General features: G+C 38.4%; 2 protein-coding genes across 8 annotated transcripts; one reads left to right on the top strand and one right to left on the bottom strand.

Annotated features, from left to right (window-relative positions):
- Nucleotides 1-1,070: 1,070 nt before the first annotated feature.
- On the top strand, nt 1,071-3,906 carry dnajc19 (DnaJ (Hsp40) homolog, subfamily C, member 19). Its single transcript, XM_059340890.1, has 6 exons — nt 1,071-1,177; nt 1,560-1,611; nt 2,162-2,235; nt 2,431-2,510; nt 2,690-2,760; nt 3,713-3,906. Exons 1-6 carry the CDS (start codon nt 1,175-1,177, stop codon nt 3,781-3,783), a joined length of 351 nt encoding a protein of 116 aa, XP_059196873.1. The 5' UTR covers nt 1,071-1,174; the 3' UTR covers nt 3,784-3,906.
- A 707-nt stretch (nt 3,907-4,613) lies between these two features.
- On the bottom strand, nt 4,614-21,535 carry fxr1 (FMR1 autosomal homolog 1). Of its 7 annotated transcripts, none has more exons than XM_059340885.1 (18): nt 21,431-21,535; nt 19,412-19,464; nt 19,204-19,297; nt 19,039-19,110; nt 18,679-18,827; nt 16,226-16,319; nt 15,528-15,644; nt 14,684-14,854; nt 14,116-14,194; nt 13,724-13,833; nt 13,466-13,561; nt 12,152-12,295; nt 11,712-11,964; nt 10,235-10,328; nt 9,993-10,114; nt 9,664-9,873; nt 6,971-7,056; nt 4,614-6,503 (listed from the first exon to the last, which is right to left on the bottom strand). In XM_059340885.1, exons 1-18 carry the CDS (start codon nt 21,479-21,481, stop codon nt 6,333-6,335), a joined length of 2,166 nt encoding a protein of 721 aa, XP_059196868.1. In that variant the 5' UTR covers nt 21,482-21,535; the 3' UTR covers nt 4,614-6,332. The 7 variants fall into 7 exon arrangements, with proteins under 7 accessions (XP_059196868.1, XP_059196867.1, XP_059196865.1 ...); XM_059340884.1 differs by having other exon boundaries at nt 12,161-12,295; nt 21,431-21,531; XM_059340882.1 differs by having other exon boundaries at nt 13,466-13,558; nt 21,431-21,531.
- Nucleotides 21,536-22,465: the final 930 nt, after the last annotated feature.

Raw genomic sequence — 22,465 nt, 5'->3', positions numbered from 1 at the left:
CAATATTATAATGTTATATTGTTAATGTGCATTGAGGATGCACCTAGCTAGCTAATTAGCACTAGCCTTAGCTTGAAACTTAGCTTTTGCTATGCTAACGGTGCATGGGCACTCACCAGCTTCACACCATTTTCATAATAACGTCACAAAAACAAGATGACCAAAATATCAAACTCTGGATTTCAAAATGATAATCCATAAACCAATGGGTGATTTTACATTGACTGGCTTTTATAGTCTATGTGGGTATAACCAGTAGCTTACAGTGGCTAATGTTAGCAATGTCAGATAGATCTTACTCTGTAAATAACATGGCTAAATCTATTCAACACGCTACATAAAATATATTCATTTATATTCAGTGGTAAGTCACTTGTGTTTAACAAAAGTTACATAGCCAAGTAAAATGAATAATTCATAATTAAAATGTGGTTTTAATTGGAGCCAAAAGTCAAACTTACAGCAACATCCATGAGGAACAAGTGTGCACTGGCAATCAAACTGCTGTGGGCAGGTCAGGGGACTTAAATTGAGCTTCTTTTAAAAAAAAAAAACTTTATTAAAGCAACATGTGCAATACATGACAATACAAGAACAAAACGCCGTCAGGGGGGTAGATTTCTTAATAAACTTAATATATTGTTTGGTTTCATTTTCAAAGAGAAAAAACAGATGTTTTTGATCAACGTAACGACTTTTATGGATATGCCATTTAGCTCACTGTATCATGAGATTGATGATATAGTATTGTTTTTCTTTTGCCAAAGGAAAGTCAGTGAAACAAAACAAAGCAAAGAGACAAATGAGGTTTAATCGAAAAAGAAATAAGGTTACAAATATCTTTCCATAATTTAGTTGAGAAAGGGCAAGACCAACATAAATTAAAAACATCTTCAGGGTGTGAATCTCAGAAAGAGCAGTTTAAGTATATGTCTTTCTTAAAGCTTAAATTGAGCTAAAGGCATTTTTTTCTTTTTTTGGTCAAATCTGCCAATTAGACAGCTTGACAGTTTGGCCGGGGGAGAAGTGACAGAGTGGATGGAACAGCGGATATCAACCAACGCTTTACGACATCTCTCTGCCATTTCCGGCACACACACACAGGCAAGGAAAACATGAGAGGTCAAAAGTTATGATCCTAATCTTTATCGGAAACGTAACGTAACACACAGACATGGTAAGTTGCACTTGTTATTCACTGACTTTGAACAACAGTGTGGAAACGGTTGCAGGATGAGGAGCCGAAATGTCCTGTAACGTTGTTTCTAGACGGCTAAGCTAACGTTAGCCTAATGCATGACCGAACACGACTAAACCTAACGTTTGATTTACTGCTTTGAATAGACAGCTATCCTACTTTAACATGATAACAGATATTTTAAACTAGATGTTTAGTGGTTTTAGCAAATTGTAGCTAAAAGCTTAACAGTAGGTAGCGGTAGCTAACAATATGCCTAAATTTGTGTCATGTGGCGTTTGTTTACATTGCGCCAGAGGACAGGCTGGTGGTAGCTTGTCCTTGTCTGATGTCTCTCCTCTATCTGTCTTTCTGTCTCCAGGCCAGTTCCATGGTGGCGGTGGGACTGGCTCTGGCAGCAGCTGGATTTGCAGGTGAGTTTATGTTTCTGTCATGATGATAAATGTTTCACTCGCCCTGAGAGAATGTAGAAAAGTTACAGTGAGCAGTAGTCCTTCAGTGTTGTGACCAGTCACTTTGACACAACTATTAGTTAAAAGTTTTTTTTAACAATATTTTTATTAGTTTTCAAGTTTTACAATAAAATTCGAACTAACAAAAGTAAATGATAACATACATAAAGAATGCAGAGTAGAGCCCAAACCTTCATACAAACACACACACACCAGGTAGATTTGCACGAAATTATATATGTATACATACAGCACACATACATACACATGCATGCATTGCACATGTATGCATATCTAAACATGTACATACATATATTCTTATAAACACACCCATATACATACTTATACATACACATAAACATATACACATAATAATAATAAAGATAATTTAAATTTTATTACCCTATTTTCCATTGATTACTTAGAAAAAAATGGTAAAAAACAATTCCACAAATATTTATTTCAGAGGATATAAATGTGCTGCATGCTTCCCCTCTCCCTTGTCTCTCAGGTCGCTATGCCATGAAGGCCATGAGGCAGATGGAGCCACAGATGAAGCAGGCTCTTCAGAGCTTCCCCAAATCGGTAAACATGCGCACACACACACACACACACACATATCATATATATATATATATATATATTAGTATACCCCCAAATAGAAATGTGATATGTGCTGGATGTACCTCTTGATCATTCACTTTACTTGCTATTACGTGCTACTACAGATTAATTGGCAGAACCATCATATTGAGCTGTGAACGTTACATGTTGTTGCAGGCGTTTGGTGGAGGGTACTATAAAGGTGGATTTGAGCCAAAGATGAACAAGAGAGAAGCTTCCCTGGTTTTAGGTGTCAGGTATGTGGGCACTCTTTCCTCCACATCATGTAGGTTCAGGGCTGCTCCATGTTTACCTGTGTGTTGCTTTTCATTGTCATTGTAAATTTTCAATTACAGCAGAGAATTTGCTCAGTAGCACCATTCACACTAGTTATTAGAATAACAATTCACTGTTGTACAACTGTTCTGTCTTTCAGTCCTACAGCCAACAAGAATAAGATCAGAGAGGCACATAGAAAACTGATGATCTTGAACCATCCAGACAGAGGTGAGTGAGGCTGTCCTATAGACACTGTAGGTTACAATAGAGGATTTTCACTGACGTCACATTCTGGACGGTAACCCAGCTGTGCGGCCATGTTGGGGGCACTCGGTGTTAACAACTGAAGGGAGTACAATGGAGAATTGTGCGCTTTGGATACTTTAAGTGAATTTAGCCAGGTCTAAACAACATAAAAGCTCATCAAAACACATCCAAGATATTAACGCACATAGGGAAGGACTTGGAACACAAGAAAAGGTGCGATATTTCAAGAAATTATGGTATATTGGCGGTGCAGATCCCTATGAGTTTGCTCCTTCTTATTAGATCCATGAAATACAGCACATTTTAGCTCTACCTGCCTTAGCTTAGAGTTAAATAAGCAAACGGTAAAAACAATAAAAGCAATAATTGTTTTTAAAATGTACTATTAAAAATATTATCATTACACTAGAAAAAAAAAATTGAGCCACTGCAATCAACATTTCACTGACCTGACAAGAGTAAGTGAGCTTTGCCTCCTTTCCTCTGATAGCTTATGGCATTCCTCTACCTGGTTTTTAATACATTTTGGAAGTCAATAATATTCCAAATGTTTTTCTCAGTCTGACCTATTAGTACAACCTAAAACAAGGCAATAATTAACTATTTTTCCTTGACGCCATTCGGGATCTACCGACTGCTGGTCTGATGATGCGTCGTGAAAACCCTCTTTAAAGGAAAGTGTTACTTTGCTGGTTAGAGAAGTCTTACTGCTGAAATCACTTTAGTTTCCTTAAGTAAATGCAAACTTCAGGTGTACCATCTTTATAAAGAAGGGCAAATGTAATGGTGACACCCTTTTAACAGGTTTTAGTCAGTTCTAAATGGAAATAATGCATGAATCATAATTGGAAAAAATTCTGATTCATAGTTTAATTTCTTTCCTGAAATGTAACCATGTGCATGTGTGTCACAGGTGGCTCTCCCTACCTTGCAGCAAAGATAAACGAAGCAAAGGATTTCCTGGACGCCCAGACAAAGAAATAGAAGTGAAGATGCTGGCGATGACATAAATGCGATTCCACACTGCACTTATTCATGTTGTTGCACTGACTGACTTTTTTTAACTGATTCTCAAATAAAATCACACTGTAAGGATTGTTAATTAAATTCTCCTTTGTTATTCTTGGTATAATTTGGGGGTTTTCTATCTAAACTAGCTAATAGCTATACTACTATAGCTATATAAGTCTTCTGGTGATCCCTAGTTTTTAGCTATTCCACATTTGTGTGAAGTCATTTTTAGTGATTTCACAAGTTATGGCCAGGAATGTGTTTTGTAAGGTCACCATGACCTTTGACCACCTACAGGTGCATCTCAATAAATTAGAATATCAGAGAAAAGTTTATTTATGTCAGTAATTCAATTCAAAAAGTGGAAATAACACATTATATAGATCCATTACACACATAATGAAACATTTCATGTCTTTATTTAATTTATTTTTATAATAACTATGGCTTACATTTAAATAAGACCTTAAATTCAGTGTCTCAAAAAAAATGTGAATATTACAAGACCAATTTTAGAAAGTATGTTTAATATGGAAATGTTGGCCTCTGAAAAGTATGTCCATCTACATGCACTCAATACTTGGTTGAGGCTATTTGACTTCAACTACTGGAAATGGACTTTTCCATCATATTCTAATTTATTGAGATGCACTTGTAAATCTCAGTTCATCTTGAGTCCAAATTTAAAGAAACTTCTTCAAGGCCTTCCTGTAATGTTTTTTTTAACATCAGACAGCAAAAAAGCACCATTTTGTATTGTATCTGTACATCTAATATTACTTTTATAAGAAAACCAGACACAGTTAAGTTTTAGATCTACATGGAAGATCGAGTTTATTTAAGAACTACCTGCATACAAAACATATTGCACATCAACCAACCAGAATGATCCTTTAAAAAAACAAAACGTACTGTAGTTGACCCAACAAAAACACTTGGGATGTCACAACTGTCAGTAGTCCAAATTGTCATTTGTCTCAAAAGAAAACCCGGGTAACGCATATTTTAGTGTCAAGAAAAAGAAGAGCTTCTCTTGTTTTTGCTTTTTTTCTCTTTTTTTTTTAAATACTGTACATTTGTAAATAAATAAACCAAATAAATCTCCTTCCTTAGTGGAACAGTCGTCACCAGTTTCCAGCCAGCCTGTGGAAGAACCATGAAAATGACAATTTCACCTCGGCTTGGTTTTCTAGAAACATCTTAACACCAGGGAAGTCCAAACAGGACTTTTGCAAAATTGGATATTTAAAAGATATTCATCTCAAGGATTCTGCAAACAAGCACACTTTGAGTTTCTCTTGACTTGATTGGAGTTCTGTGAGAAAACAGCACTCATCCTTCCTGTAATATTTAATAAAAACGCCCGATGTTTAGTGAAAACATGTTTCCAGGAAACCCAGCACTGATGGCTACATCTCTGTCCAGCACTTAACAGCAACAGGCCAGTTTCCAGACTCAACTACAATCAACTTTTTAACAGAAAAAGGTTATGTTTCAGTGCAAAGGAAACAACTCTATCATTTGTTTCTTTTCCAGACACGCTGTAATAACATTTCTTGTACGACCAACGTGGTTGCATATTGAAAAACAGAAAGCAGCTAATGTCAAACTCCTCAACAGATATAGATATAAAGGATAACTGGACTCATTTTCCCCACAAACATTAAGAATAGACACACCTGATTTGAAAAAAAGCCTCTGAAATCCTTTCAGTGGCCTTTCAGCGTTTCTCTCTACCTGCCTACAGTGCCATAAGGGGGATCTGCTTCAACTGTAGCAGGTGAGGTTGACGGAGTAAACACAGAAATTAGTGAAAAGATTTCAGATGGTGTGCAGAGCCAGGCAACAACATGTTGAATCTACTCTCAAGGCACAACAGATGATCACATGTATGTATGTCAGACATACTTGAGTTTCCAACAAACCTATCTGCACTGTGGTAGTGCTCATGCAGAATATTTAATTTACAAACTACTTCAGATGCACAAAACATCCTGAAAAAGATTGTGGAAGCATCTTTCTGAGTCCACCTGGTAAAAGGCAGACATGTGTCTGTTCTAAAATCCTGCTATGATATTCTTTTTAACTGCTGCATTCATACCATAGTTTGGGTTTGAGTGGAATCCCTGTCCGCATTTTATAAATACTGCATTCAGTCCGACCTCCCCCTGAGCTCTCAAAGAAGAGTGGGCTGACCAGTACAGTTAAGTAGATGTCTGTAAGTCTGTGTGTATGTTGGACTATCTTTGGCAAGCTCAAACTGGAAGAACTATTGTAAAAAAAAAAAATAACTGTAGTAAAATGGATAGTTGGACAGAACACGTGTAAAGGGGAGGTTAAAATTCAGACCTCTAAAACCTGTGCAGTGAAACAGGTTTCAAATACTTGTAAAGTAAAAAAACAACAGTGCTTATTGTGTTTAAATGTTTCACTTTTAAGGCTGCTCCAGAGACAGGGAGATTAAATCAAGCGCAGCCAAAGAATTTCAAATATTTGAAACCATTTCCTTTGCTCAGGTCTGACTAGGAGAGGCCGTTAACAACAGGTTGCGGGTTAGAGTCTCCCTGGTAGGAGACTTTAGCGGGAGCTCCGGTGGTGTTGCTGCTCTCGCTGTCGGCAGCATCGTTGTTAGAACCGTTGGTGGTTGCCGGGGCAGACGGCGGGCTGTCCTCGGCAATGGCATCCACCTGACCCTGAACAGAAATGTGTGACGGACAAATAATGTACTTTAAATATAAGAAATTCACCATGAAGTAGACAGAAGAAAAACATTTCATAAAGTAGCATATACAGTCATGGAAAAAAAGATTAGACCACTGTTGTTTTCTTCAGTTTCTTGTTCATTTTAATGCCTGGTACAAACAAAATCTAGCCATTTTCCATGGTTTTCTTGATAATGATTTTGGTTATCAAGAAAACCATGGAAAGCAGCTGGAAAATCAGCTCTTAAGTTAAACTCTTATGAGCTATTATATTTGTCCAAACAAATGTACCTTTAGTTGTATCAGGCATTAAAATGAACAAGAAACTGAAGAAAACAACGGTCTAATACTTTTTTTTCCCTGACTGTACATTAAAAGGTAGAAAAAAAATCCAGGTTAAGCGAGTATATCCGTGATTCTGCTTACAATTTATTCACACGTGACATTAAGGTACTTACCACATCTTTGTTTTTCTTGGTGTCCTTGGTGTTCGTCGTCTGTCTGCTCTGAGACTCAGCTCGGGATATGTAGTCAGCCACCGTCACTGTGCAGATGAGACAACAGAGAGAAGAATGCTGATGTTGATGGCTTTGTATGTTTTCTTTGAAGGGATAGCTCTGATTTTTAGTGGTAGGATTGAAAGAGGTACTTATATATATATACAAACTAGTTAACTGATTGAGGCAGCAGTAGACCAGAAACTCCTGTGTTCTGCAAGGTCAAATTCTTGTTTTGTAAAAGGAGAGCTTGAATAATGGCTTCAGTTTTTCCCTTGGATAGGACTGTTTGACAACAAGTTAAAGCGGTGAAAATATTCTAAATATAGCAAACACATTTATGTACAGCTTTTATTTAAGTGGCTAAAATCCATCCACCCACGGTAGTAGATTGCTTAGCTTCCATCCTGGTACTCCTAGACAGGACCGAATTTGGGAAAAACCCTTCAGAAAATGAGGTGGTAGGCATTTTGGGGTAAAAGTGTTTTCTTGGTTGTTCCTAAAGTATTTTTGTGCTGAATCCATTTCTACTGAGCCGGTGACTTCTAATTTAAGGCTCACAATAACCTCTCACAGAGAAATAGTACAGGTATATTATACTTTTCCTTAATTGACAGAGTCTATTAAGTATTGCAGTTGTTGGTTTTTGGGTCCCTGATGTCCCTTGATCCTAGGGATCAAATAAACTTATAGTTTAGGTGAAAATTGTGGGAAAATTGTGTGCAATTTATGGTTTAAAGAGGTCATGTGATGTGACTGTGTTTGTCAGAAAGATACAACGTTGGGCTTAGATGAAAGCCATGGATGCCCCCTTTACAATGATAGCAAACAACCATATATAATATATTCACAAATTGGAAAATTATAGCGATTTCTAATATTGGGCGATTAATAAATCATAATGCTAATTAATCAATTATGACTAAACCGTAACTTTTACAGCTTCCATCCGGCAGAAATGGATTCAGCATAAAAAATACTTGGAACAACCAAGAAAACACTTTTACCCCAAAATGCCTACATGGTTCCAGTATCTGAAGTTACAGCCCTGTATATCCTGCCTGTTTCTCCAAACTGAGGTGTGTGGAACACCATCTACTCTACTCCAGGTAATACAACACTTATTGTTAAGTACCTCATACAACTCCTTTTCAAAAAATCCAAACCATCCATTTTAAAATCAGTCAAAAAGTGCTCTCAGTTCTGTGAAACTGAGTATATCACATTCAGAGCTTGTTCACAATATTGATTTCACACTTCACCCTGTGGTTTAGTAGTAAACATGGACACTAACTGAAATTGCACATGTGGGAATGTGGAGAAAATAACTTTTCACATGTGCCCTATTGTTGATCAACTGCATGTTTGACAGCTTTAAAAATAACCATTACAATAGATCCTGTCTGACAGTCTGAAAGGAGCTTTTCAGCACCTTTGGACTCTCCAAATGTCTTCTATGAGAATACTTTGTCTGGAGGCAACACGTACTTGATATCCCAAACAACACCACAGAAAGTAAGTTAGAGGTCAGGCTTGCTATGACACACCACATAATCTAGGGCTGACTTTGGTGTAATTGAGAGCCTGACAACATGAAAACAAACAGACAAACTGTAGCCTAGCTGTTAGTGAAAAAGCAAGCAACACTCAGTTACTGTCTGAATGATTTCAACAACTTTGTGGTTTAGTATGTTTTTGGTGTCACACACAAAAAACAGGCCTGGTGCACAACCTTTTTTGCCAAGGCATTAGGAGCACTTTTCAGGGGAGGGGATACTGGCAGTTGCCATGGTTACCTGGCTGCCTCTCCTCAGGCAGGCGGACGCGGCGACGTCGACTGCGGTTGCGTCGCTGAGGTTTAGCTTCTGAGTCATCTAAGGGTGTTAGGTCGTCACAAAGAGAGGGATTTGGGGCTTAAATTGCCTTTAAACCAGAGACCTGTCTTTGAACTGCACAGGCTCCTTTAACACTTGAAATGGAAAATGATGCACTGCTGCACATTCTGCACAGCTCCGACGGCTAAAAACACAACTAGTAGAAATGTATAAGAGACTTTCTTACTAAGATACTCTGCAAAAACAATCACTGTTTTGTATGGGAGCCCATTTGTGACAAGAAAAAAAAACCTGTTAGTCATTACAATGAGAAACTTATGATTAAAAGAAAATAATGTTTGAATTTCAGCTTGTAATTATTTTGCTTGTATTTTTTGAGTTATAGTAACCTGGTGAGTAACCTTTTCTCTATAAGCCCACCCCGGGTTTCTGACTTCTCCAGCACACACTTTTTTTTCCTTCCACGTGAAAGATTTATTTGTTGTGTTTATTGTTTGTAATTTGAATGATTGTATGCAAATAAATCAAATCAAATGTTTAAATATTGCAAAATAATTTAAAATATTAGCACTGGACCTAGTCACAACTTAGTATTGCAAAATAATGAGAAACTTTCTCAAAATAGTACTTTGATAGTTTTTCATTTTTTTAAGATAGTAAGACATTAGTAAAGTTCTTCACTTTAATGACTTAGAGGATCTTTTTAATGTAATCACAATAACGGAAATGAGCTTCTGTATTTTAGTGACTAATGTCTCTGATGCACTCTGACTCTTTGTGTGCATGAAGAAGTCTTTCTAGTTAATTTGACTTCCCTACCTATTCCATTTTCACTCATTGAAGCGTTGTCTGACTCGCTCATGCCATCAATCACTGTGGTGTCCTCATCTGTTCTGCGCCGTCGAGATCTTCTGCGGCGGTTCGCAGGCAGGTTGGACTCGCTAGCATCTGTATCAGCTGTCTGGTCTGTCTCGGTGTTTGTCTCCGCAGCACCATATGCATTGTTATCCTCATAGTCCCGGGGCACTGCTGCAGAGTCAGATTCAGAGAAAATAGGTTATATAGAGAGTAAACTACCACATGACTTTTAAAGGAGAAAGGTATTTTTGTGCCCCTTCTCTTTACATTCTCGTGGCAGTGAATTTTACCAGAGCTGTTGTTGTATCCTCCTCTTCCTCCTCTCCCACGACCTCCGGGCCCTCCTCGGCCTCTGCCGGGTCCAGGCCTCCTGCGACCATCTCTTTGTGGTCGTGAGCCTCTCTCCCTCTCCCTGCACAGCCGGCCAATAGATCAAATAAAAATGTGCATGTGCATTTTTGTTGTGATAACACAGCTTCCAATGAAAACACATTTTGCACATCTCTGGGTTTGGTTTAAAAGTAAAACTCACCTGTCCTGCTCCTCTGCCGCAAGGGACCAGTCACTGAGCTCATCCCTGCGCTCTGAATCTGTCTCAGAGGCGTTTGACTGTTCTGAGTTTGTGCCTGGAGGAGTCAAGAAAACACAACAGAGAGATTAGGACAGATTAGGAGCACCATTGGATCCCTCTTCTTGTACAGACATTTGACTCCCTTCACTGTAGGGATGGGTGTTTTAGAAGTAACCTGCCAACTCGATTATCTATAAAGTTAGCGATCAATTAATCAATTAATTGCTATTTTGAATTTGATGCGCTCTGCGACCGGGTGCCAGTGCAGAGAGATGAGGAGCAGAGTGACATGTGCTCTCCTGGGCTGGTTGAAGACCAGACACACAGCCGCGTTCTGGATCATCTGCAGAGGCTTGGTGGTGCAGCAGGAAGACCCACCAGTAGCAAGTTGCAGTAGTCTAAACGGGATAACACAAGGGCCTGAACCAGGAGTTGTGGCGATTGCTCGGTCAGGTAGGGTCTGATTTTCCTGATGTTGTAAAGGGGGAATCAACAAGATCGGGCAATTGAGGATACATGAACCTTGGTTGGTCATCAATCATGACACCCAAGTTTCATGCAGAGCTTGTGGGTACAAGTTGCATGGATCCAAGCTAAAGATTGATAGGCTGATATAAAGTGGGACGGGGTGGGATGACAAGGAACTCCGTCTTTGAAAGGTTAAGCTGAAGGTGGTGTTCTGCCATCCATGTGGAGATGTCCACAAGACAAGCGGAGATGCGGGCTGAGACTGTGGGGTCGTTTGGTGGAAAGGAAAAGAAATACATACTCCAGTATGTATAAAACCATGCATACATGGGCAAAATAAAAATATATATACAATACTATGCAAAAGTCTGTTCTGATAAAGGATGCTTTTATTTTGAAAGGACGAAAAGAGAGTTGATCCTGTCTATTGTAAAAATAACTCAAGTGAGAGTAAACTGTAAAGATAACGTCAAGGAGTTCAATGTTTTAGACCTCGACGAGGCATGAGGTTAGTTTTCACAGTAATCTTCCATATTTCAGTGTGTTTTTTGTTCAAATTAAACTCATGCTAGCAAGGTTTTGATACAGGAAGCTCAAATTAATACTCTTGTATTTCTCTGTGTTTTATAATTGTTATTGCAACTTTCAGTTTTCAAACTGTAGCTTTACCCAACTTAATTCTCAGCACATTGGCTTATTCACGTCCGCTCAGCCATGTTTCAGTTCAGTGAGTACTGATACGCAGTCATAGATAAAATTTAAAAAATACACAGATTGATTAACAACTTCACGTGATCAACCAAATGCCTAACAACCATTAATAGATCATCGATTAATTGTTCCCATCCCTACATCACTGTTTTGTTTCTGATTTCTTGCACAAATGGCACATTCACAGATCATTTTTAACACCACAGTATCTTGCAGCAAATAAGATGATTACTTTTAATTTGATTTTAAAGGTGCCTACCATATCCAGTGCTGTAGCCGTGTCCTCTGCGGCCACGCCCTCGACCGTTGTAGGAGCGACTGCCATGTACAGAGGACGAGGAGGCATTGGCACTGCTATCAGTGTTATACCCCCCTCTTTCCCCTCTTTCCCCTCTCTCTCCTCTCTCTCCTCTCTCTCCTCTCTCTCCTCTTTCTCCTGGGCGGTGACCCTGGGTGATCTGACGCAACTGTTCATCAATCTGCATCCTCTCAAGACGAAGCTGCTCAACTTCCTAGAGGGGGGAAAAGAAGTAGGGGAAATGATGAGAATGGAAGAGGAATAGAAAATTGACAAAAGGAAAAGCAAGAAGCAGATAACATTAATGATTGTATTTCTTTTGTTTCAGAAAATTAAGCAAATCTCTGAGCAATGCATTTCTATTTATGAAGGGTCACCGCTACATCTCAATGCATAATCACCATACACACATCTACATCACAATCAGTGTGCTGCCTTCTGTTGCTTATTCTGAGTCTTGCTAGGCTGCATCCCTGTGTATAATCCACAATCTGCCTCAGCTCTTCCTCAAGCTGCTGGCTCTCCGCATGAAGCTCCATCATCTCCTACACACACACCGTGCAAAACAAACAAACAAACCACCAACACGGCACAAAACAGGACACACATACGTGCATACATACAAAGTGCAAAACACACATACAGTGAAATTCACACTGCAGCACAGCAAAGTGGCATTCACAATCAACACTGTAGACTGCATATATAAAAATAGTAATCAGGTAATGCTGGCAGGAAATAGTTTACTAGAGGTGGTAACTATATGTCCAGCTGGTTGATATTTAAAACTCCAAGTTAGTGTGCAGTTGTTGTTTTCTTTAAACTCACTTCAGCTTTGTTTGTGTGGGGTTTTTCCCCTCAGATCTTCATCTAACTGTGTCTGATTAACTGAGCTGTTAGCCTCAAAATGGAAAAAGGGTTTGTTGTTTTGCTGATGCTGCAACATGCTGCAGCAATGTAGTATTGATTCAGAAAATTTGTAAAATCTGCATTATGTTAGTGGAGGCCGGCTTTATACCATAAAATACAACTGTTTCGGGAATATTGATCATCCTTGTATATACTGCATGCAAATGTATAGTTTTAATAAAGTATTATTAAACTTGTGAGACTTGAGTGTTTATTATTCATTCATAAATAATCTATATTTACTGATTGGTTTAACAGACATGCAGAGCAGAAGATCTAAGAGTTGCTGTACAGACAAAGCTTATGAAGCGCTCTACACATGCTGATGGCCAAGTAAATGCCAGTTAGGCTTTATATGGAAATTAGGGCTGCACGATATATATCGCTTCAGCATCGACATCGCAATATACACATGCTCAATAGAAGAGCGAAATGACTAAAACATGTTTACTAGAGAACAAAATGTATCCATAGATCTTAATTCTGCACCAGATTGATCCATTTAACTGTAAAATGTGAAAATACCTGCAGGCTTTTTTTCCATATCACACTAGATATATTGCAGAAAAAAGATTAGAAAGTCATTTTTTTTCCTGTATCGTGCAGCCCTAGTGGAAATTATTCCAACATGTGTCCACTTTATTCTGCCAACTGATAAAACACATTAATTGAATCTGTGGCATTGAGCGAAAGCCCAGAATTGGCAAACACATACACAAACAAGCATCCAAAAACAAGCCCTTTATCCCCTGTTAAGCAAGCGAACACACACACACATTTACACAAACACACAGAGGTATCCTTACATTGAGATAAGAGATGTGGTACTCCAGCAAGACCTGAACATTGCCAATACTCTCCTTTGTACCGACAAAGGTGAAGGGGACCATTCCCTGTGTCAACAAAACACAAAAAACACAACACACATGTTAGTATGGGACTGCATTAATCACACAGAGAGAAGGTGTGGAAATCATTTGCATAGATAAAAACTGGTGACATTTATCAGTTCTCTACAAGCAGCTTTATCAGTAGCAGTAAAAACGTGGCAGTAGCAGGCTTACTTCCTGTCGGGGCTGCTTGTTGTCATTGTCTCCTTCTATCCTGACCCTCACCACACCGGACTTGTCCACAATCTCCTGGATGACCTTTCCGTTCTTACCGATCACTTTGCCTGGGGACACAGAACGGGGAAAAGATGAGAGGCCTAACTAGTAATGAAGAAACACATTTGCAAGTCAGATAAATTTAAATAAATTAAACTGATTTCACTTCAGAGTGGAGTAAATAATGAATGTGATTATTATTTCATGACTGACTTGCAAGGTGTCACACACAATTGACTGTAAAGTGGCACGACTATAGTGGTCAATGTATGGAACATCTCATTTTCAGCTGCCTTGTGGATGCCCCTGGCTAACACAAATTTGGGGAGAGTAAATGTGTGTCTACACACCAACAAGGGCCCTGGGCACCTGGACAGAGTCCTCCAAAAACTCCAGGAAGTTCCTGGCCTTCTTCACTGCCTCTGCTGTCTGAAAGGCAAAACAGGTTTATGTTATACGTTGAACTAACACACATGCACACAGTCATAAGTAAGCATCTGTACATGCCAAATACAACCACTTAATCATAACAAGATATTGGTCAAATCCATTGAAAATATCAACACAACAAAAGTGAAAATGACAAGAAGGCAAAATGTACACACTCTCCCACATACTTGTTTCAGTATATACACGAGGTCAAATATGTCAACACTAAAGCTAGATGATAAATCGATTTTATTAACTGCTCAAATGTATGGTTTAGGACGATATTTAAACTGAACATTTTAACTTTGAAAACAAAGACACCTCACCTAAGGTGTCTTTATTTAGCATGCAGATAACATACAGTAATACTGTAGTGATTTCAATCTTGTTTGCTTGCTTCTTCTGCTTTTTCATTTTACAAACAAAAACTAGAACAATTACTAGAATAATTTTTTTTTTAAAGGTCGCCTCCACCAAAACTCGCCCTACCTCTCCATAAATCCTGAAAGTGCCAGTCTCTTCATCAAGGTCAATGGCAGTGACACCTGGAACTTTCCGTGCTTGCTGGATGTTGCTGCCATGGCTGCCGATGGCCAGGCCCATCAGATCTGTTCTCACCGTAAACTCTTCCTGGAAGGACGACACCAGCTGCCTGGAGCTCTGCACAAACCAAACACAGGAGCAAACTTGTTATCAGTTCATCTTTAGGTTTTGTTTTTTTATTCACAATCCTTGAACTTAATTTTTATAGCCAAGGCTGACAGAAATTAAGTTGTCAAAAAATTTAAATAATTATTAAAAGTGTCGGAAATTTTATTTCTGAACCTGGATATTATTCCTCTGAACCTGGAAACCTGCCGTTAGGTGTGAAAAGATATGTTTATTTTATTTCTATTTTGTACACCAATATTACAGCACTTATCATAGCCAGAAACTGTAAAAATATAAATTATCATTGGATAACTAAGTATCAGTTCCACACTTCCATCACAAAAAGTAACCAAATCTGAGCTGAAAACAAAATATTTCATCTATTTTAAGGTAAACCATTTGTGCTAGCCAGATAGTCACTTGACAAATATTCAGCAAAACTGTAACTGATCTGCAGGCTGTTTACATAAAGTTGAGAGGGGAGGACAACAGTTAGTTCAATAACATTTAGAATAGTTTAATATGTATAGCATTCGGAGCCCACATTTTTTCTTTATGATTAATGGCATTATAATTGTGTTTTCCCTACTTCTAGCCCTGATTGTGTGATTTTCTTAAAGGTGCGATCGTTTATATTGACGTGTTGGTGTTCATAGCGTTAACTCTGATGTTATTAACTGACCTCCAGGTGTTTTGTGGCCTCATGGTTGCGTGACATCAACAGCAGCTTGGTTCTGATGCTGCGCAGGTGCATATCGCTCAGCAAGGACACACGTTTCACTGTCGTCTCATTGGTGGACTACACACAGACGCAAAGATGAAAATAAAATAAATAATTAACACATGTTGAGCTGCTCCCTTTTTGATGACGACTAGAAAGAAAGGAATAGGTGGCTTGTACAGGTGCATTTCAATAAATTAGAATTACATAGAAAGTTTATTTATGTCAGTAATTCAATTCAAAAAGTGGAAAAAACACATTATATAGATCCATGACACAGAATGAAACATTTAATGTCTTAATTTATTTAATTTCTTCTAATTGTAATGATTATTTAATTAAATAAATCAATTAAAAATTAATGATTTAATGAAGTCCTAAAATTCAGTGTCTCAAAAATGTTGAATATTACAAAAGACCAATTTTAAGAAGTATGATTAATATGGAAATGTTGGCCTCTGAAAAGTATGTTAGTTGGGGCTATTTGACTTGAACTATTGGAAATGGACTTTTCCATGATAGTCTAATTTACTGAGATGCACCTGTACACTGTACAAACACGAGCAGGAAAAAGTTGCGACAAATCATGTAGCAGAAACTAAATAATACTAAATACTAAATATCCAATTGTAAACAAGGGATGACAGCAAGCCAGTTACCACAATCATTAGTTGGCTGGTCTCAGGGCAGTAGGTGATGCGACAGGCTCCCACAGCTTTCTTAAAGTCCTTATGGGCGTTCTCATTCTGGCACCTGTAATATGAGAAAAATACATGACTATAAATTCCCCACTCCCTAATGTAAATAAATGGTTTACCCCTACATCTGACATACAGCTAATAGGGGATTGGAAAACTCTTAAGAGAAAGTACAGACCATTTGTTACACCGACAATTAGCAATCTGCTATATAGGGGAGTTGAAAATAATTGTATAATCAATGCATCGAAATCCAGATGTGATTCTGCATCGATGTAGTGACAGTCCATAATCGATAATCAGACAGATAATGTGGGTAGTAGGCTAGGCCTATACCATTTATTTTGGTTTACAGAAATTTTGGTTATGAGGAATGTCCTTAGAGCAGTAGGAAGTTACAACTTAACTCCAAAAATCAGCTATACGTTTTGTAAAGCACTTAAGAACTAAATAATAAAAAAGTAAACCCACAATTATCAGATCAAAATAATTTATTAAAGAAAAAGTAACCATGTGTTGCAATATAAAAAAATCGAAGATGTAACGCATTGTGATACATCGGGGTATTGAATCGAATCATGGACTAGATAATCGCAATCAAATCGAATCGTGAGACCAGTGAAGATGCACAGCCCTACTGCTGTATAAATGTTGTTATGTTATTCTATTTTATTTTATCGTTGGGCCTAAATATTTTATTTTAGTTCATTACTGGGGCCCAGCCTAAACATTTTACTTACTATTGGGCCTTAGAAGTCGCCCCTTATTTTATTTTATCTTTGGGCCTCAGAACTTCCACATATACAGATATGCATACATCTAGGGGTGTGCCATATCGTATCGTTCACGATAATACCGGTATATTTTTTTTATGGGTAAAAAAAATGCATATCACGATATTGGCAACATGCCCTACTTCTTGACAAAGTGGCGTAAGGATTTCCTATTAATTACCTAGACCTTGGCGGCCCGCCAGTCTCTTGTGCTGCTCTAACGTCACATTTCAAGCTACTGAAAGTATATCTACACTATTCATAACATAAAGTTATTTTGCGTTGTGTCTCTGCTCAGCAGAGTGTCTGTCACCCGTCAGTCAGTCTAAACCCCGACCCACCTCTCTGTCCTCCTCCAAGACATGCGCACGCATTCACACACACGCACTGAATATACCGAGCTGCCCTCCCACTGCGCTTCAAAACAAGCACCTACCTGTCTGTAATGTATCAGTCCCGTCCCCTCTCTCTCTCTGTGCGTCTGCGTGAGCCGATCTAAATACTGTCAACATGTCTTGTCAGAGGTCCAAACGGTCCAAACACACTATTGCATTGTGCCCTTCGTTAGCCGCGAGCTAACATTAGCTAACAATTAAAGTTGTTTTAATCACAAAAAGCTACTATTAGTTCCTGTCGCTTCACAAATGCAGCTTTCAAAATAAGAGCACAGAATCCACCACAGAAATTACAAGAAGACTGTCAAAATAAGATGCCTTAAATAAAACACAGAAGAACCGTTATTCTCCTTTACAATAATTAATTAAAATAGGCAATGATGTATTTGTGAGGTGTTTGCTCACATTTAGCTCTCAAAGTGGACGAGATTGATCACATTGTACTATAAAATGTACACAATTTTCTACCAGGGGGCCCCCAGACCCCCTAGAAGGTTATTTTTTATTATTATTCGCTAATACTCAAGTAAGTAATTTTTTTGTATTTGGCAACTGTTGAGATTTGCAATTTACACTACATTTAGATTTATGATTGATTTTTATTTTGTTGTACAATTTTTATTTATTTATATGGACTACAAAATAATTTTCTATATATTTTTCAGTATTTTTGATATCGTCAAGAATATCGTTATCGCGATAATACTCTGAAATATCGTGATAATCTTTTAGGGCCATATCGCCCACCCCTACATACATCCCCCCCCCACCCATCCCCCCAACCCACGCCTTCGATGCTTCGTACCCCCAGCAAGACAGGCGAGTCTGTGAACAGCGCCGTAAATGGCTGCAGGTCTGGATGGCTGCCTGGTTATGCTGGCCCCCCCCCTCCCCTGTGGCATGTCATAAGTCTGTTCATGTTGTGAAGTGTATTTTGCCTATGTTGCTGAGGTTATTTTTTTCCCCTCCTTTCCTCTCCTCACATGTGCTGTATTTCTCTCTCTTCATACCCTGTCTTCCTGTCCTGTTTACCTCTGTCATACTGTTTGTGGGTGTTTTATACGTTTGGACGGGCTGATGGCTTTTGGAAAGCACTTTGAGTTGCATTTATATGTATGAAAAGCGCTACATAAATAAAGTTTGATTGCTTGATTGATTGATTGATTGATCATTAATCATATAGAAGATGTAAATTTAAGAGTTTTCCCTCCCTAGAGTTGTTAGTGAAAAAAGCTGCTGTACGTACGCTTCTTGTAGATCCTGAGGAACAGGGACAGTGCACTTGTGAAAGGAGTTCTTGGTGATGGGCTTGTTCGCGTTGACTGGACGCAGACGCTCAAAGGTCACAATCTCATTGTAGGTGGCGTCACACGCTGCATACTCTATCACATAGAACTGAAAAGACAGACAGACTCAGTGTGTAAAATAAGACACCAAGATTAATTCATTTTAGCATTTTTATAACAATAACAATTGTTACCCAATGCTATGCTACTGACTGATAATACTGATAATACTAAATAGAATATCAGTACATTTTAACACTTTAGCAATCAATTGGATGTAAATATTGAATGTATACGTCTTCATAAAGAACAATACTCACAGCTCCCTTCATCATGCGGACTTTAGCCAGCCACCAACCACAGGGCTCCTGGTCATTGGCTCTGGAGAGGATCTGACAGGAGATCAAGACAGAGACAAAGTTAAACATAAAGGGATATAAAAGGAAATGAGGTATGAAAACAATACTTTTGTGTGTCCTCCTAACCTCCACCTCCTCGCCCTCTCCAATCTCCTTCTTGGCGTCCGCGGGCGGTGGCAGCCTGACATCACAGAAGGGCACCTGGCGCTCTGGCTGCCAACTGAAAAGATTTATTTTACCTTGTTAATTAAAGCATAGTCCTACATTTGTCTTAAAATGTTTGAACTTGACATGCGTTATGAACATAGCTGGAATACAAGAGAAAGAGACTCACTTGTTCTCAAAGGCAATGGAGAGAGAGTCATCGTGGATATCTTTGACAACGCCCTGCAGGGCAGACAAAAAGACACGGACATGGGCAAACACATAAGAACAAAACAGCTGACTGAAATAAGGTGGCACCTATTTAAGTTGCACTTAAGTTTACTTTGGTTTTTCAAGTTAGTTCTTCCCTTTGTGATTATAAAATATATATTAAAAAGGCATGAATTACAGGCACAAGTACCTAAATTACAAGTTTAACTACTACAATGAAAACTGCACATTGGTCACTATAATTGCCCTACAATCCAATTTGTTTTCCAGTGTGTGTTTTTCAACTAATAACTAACTAATCAACCCCATTACCTCATTACTTTGGGTTGTCAGTTTGACTCTCAGCAGCAGTTTTAAAATAGGAAAAAATAACAACTATAAATAATATCCTATAAATATAAATAATAAATAACATTAGCATCTGGACTAGAGACCACAAGGAGGATGTTTTTGTTTTTTTAAATAAAGCATTCAAAAGCCATTAGGTCAATTTATCACATAATGACAACAGTATTTTCAATTCGAGTGCAATAGATGTGGAGTGTAGAGTCGAAACGATTGGTTACTATTTTGGTTATCAATTACTGGTCATTTGTCAAGACAATGTGCCAAATATTCTCTGGTTCAGCATCTGATATGTGAGGATTACTATCACTATTCTTTGTCATGTATGATATGAAACTGAACATCTTTTGAGTTTTGAACGAACTGGCTTTGAGGTTTGAGATATTGTAATGGGCTACAACACTATTTCATTGGGGGAAAAGGTTTTAAAATTTTAAAAAAATACCAAAAAACATGTTAGCTGCATTAACTGGGTGTATGAACACTTCAAGACTAGTGATAATGAAGCATATTGACTGGCCATAAACACACAACAAAAAATGTTATTATCAATGTATTTAGCAGCCTAAAAATGTACAAAAGTCATCTGCTTATAACGTTTGAATGTGGAGTTTCAATGACATTACATTTTTATGGAAGCATTTAATCACAGCTATAAAACTCAAGTTCACAATTCAGCTTGGACAACTGACAAGCAAGGAAAGTGGACAAAATGAGTCATGAAACCAGGGCTGGGTACACACAGAGAAAGGCACTGGGGATAGTATCAAATAATAGTGTAGGAGTCATGTGAGGAATTGAGGTGAGGCCAGAAAGGAAAATGAAAGAAAGGAAAGGAGTCCGTGTAGCAGAGGAGACGAGAGAGGAAACACAGAGAATAAGAAGAGAGGGAGACGGGACTGTTGCAGACAGCAGGTCTAGAAATAGATTTTAAGTCTACGGTATCAGTGACCCCTCTCCTGGCATGCCAGCTGGTCAGGATTGACAAGGAACAGCTGGCTCACACATGCACAAACAAAAAATAGCTCCGGCGTGATGAAGTATCAAATAATAGACAAGCCGCTGAGAAGATGCAGTTCAACGAGAGCACAAAATCACTGTCATAACAAGCCACGGTACCTCGTAAACATAACATATTTTAGTAAAACACACCATCAACAGCTTAAACAGTTAAACAGCTCTAAAACCGATTAAATGATATACAGTTACAATCGTCAGCACATATTTTACAGCACAGCGTCTAAACATATTTACTTGAGCCACATCTTTTGACGTCAACAGTTAGGAAACTAGCAAGTTAGCTCACTTTTAGCTCGGGGAAGCTGCAACTAAAATGCAACCAATAATAATTATAACATGTATTGGCTCCAACAGTCAAGGATAACATCTTGTTTGGTCCACTCTAAGTATAAACAAAGGCAGCTAAAAAAGTGACAGTTGGCGAAAAACAGCGAGCGATGCTAGCTTAGCAAGCTAATGTTGGCTAGCTTTGCTAGTCAAGCTAATGGCAAGCAGATCGTGGCTTCAGAGCAGGTCTGAAACTGTTGCCGTGGTCCGTGAGACTTCAGCTTAATTATTGTATCGTGTAACCTGGCTATCGTGTTTGATACTGAGTTAATAAGCCAATATTTACCTTGTAATAAGCCCCGTTGGAGCCACGGACCTCCACCGCCAGTTCTTCCATATTGGACACGCAAAGGATGCCGGGACGACAGGTGCTCCTTGAAGCATCAGGAGTTTGGAGGCTGGAGGTCCAGCTGCTCCATGCTAGTGTGGTATGTTCACAAATATAACTCACCGAAAAAGATTGTTTGAGTTTTCTTGAGCTAATATAATTCAACAAACTGAGGCCTCATTTCGTCCCCCTGTTAAAGTAATCGCCCAACTCATTTTTTCAAGTTTTGCAGGAAACACAAAAAAACTTCACCAAATGTGTAACATATGACATTTATTTATCATTTCACTCAAATAGGATGTAACAAAGGGTGGCTATTGGTATAGTAATAACACTGTGTGTAAATTATGTAACTTAAGAGAAATAAATGACTTAGGCATTTTTTTTAACATGCCTTTAAGCAAGATATGGTAACACTTTATTTTGAAGGTGTCTACATAAGAGACACACAAGCCTGTCAGAAAGATGACATGACAAGTATAATGAGCATTAATGTTACTTCAAAGTGTCATTAATGTTCATGACACATCCCATGTCATGTTTATGACACGCTCATGTCACTCTTATGTAGACACCTTCAAAATAAAGTGTTACCATATCTTGCTTAAGTCACAAAGGCATGTTCAAAGAATTGCCTAAGTCACATTTTATTTTGACTTAGGCATAATAAATCCACTTAAGTCACACACTTGACATAGGCCATTATCTTAAAGGGGTAAAATCACATGATCTGATCAACTGAGGATGTAGGTAGGCGATTTTACCATAGGTGGCCGGCGTCATGAGGAGATGATTTAGGCAAAAAAAAAAATTTTGACAAAAAATGACTTAGGCGATTATTTTAACAGTGCGACGATTTGTAATATCCCTGTTGTATTTTTGTTATCATGGCCCTCTAACCATCTGAACCGCCACTCCTTAGAAAGCATGTTTTCTTTAACAAATTGCCCAAAATACACAAGAAACTGTAAAAACAGCCAATACTTTCTGACA

Source organism: Centropristis striata, chromosome 9 (genome assembly GCF_030273125.1).
Source record: "Centropristis striata isolate RG_2023a ecotype Rhode Island chromosome 9, C.striata_1.0, whole genome shotgun sequence".
In the NCBI taxonomy this organism is placed as follows: Eukaryota; Metazoa; Chordata; class Actinopteri; order Perciformes; family Serranidae; genus Centropristis; species Centropristis striata.
Note: the sequence above shows the minus strand (reverse complement) of the source record. Positions and strands in the feature narration are given on the sequence as shown.

Excerpts from the sequence above, each read along its gene's own strand:
- dnajc19 (XM_059340890.1), top strand. Across the intron at positions 1,612-2,161 it reads GGCAGCAGCTGGATTTGCAG|GTCGCTATGCCATGAAGGCC; the intron begins GTGAGTTTATGT and ends CTTGTCTCTCAG. Across the intron at positions 2,236-2,430 it reads TTCAGAGCTTCCCCAAATCG|GCGTTTGGTGGAGGGTACTA; the intron begins GTAAACATGCGC and ends ATGTTGTTGCAG.
- fxr1 (XM_059340885.1), bottom strand. The coding sequence starts at position 21,481 with ATGGAAGAACTGGCGGTGGAGGTCCGTGGCTCCAACGGGGCTTATTAC. Across the intron at positions 13,834-14,115 it reads GGTGCCCAGGGCCCTTGTTG|GCAAAGTGATCGGTAAGAAC; the intron begins GTGTGTAGACAC and ends CTGTGTCCCCAG. Across the intron at positions 9,874-9,992 it reads AGGATACAACAACAGCTCTG|CAGTGCCCCGGGACTATGAG; the intron begins GTAAAATTCACT and ends CTGACTCTGCAG.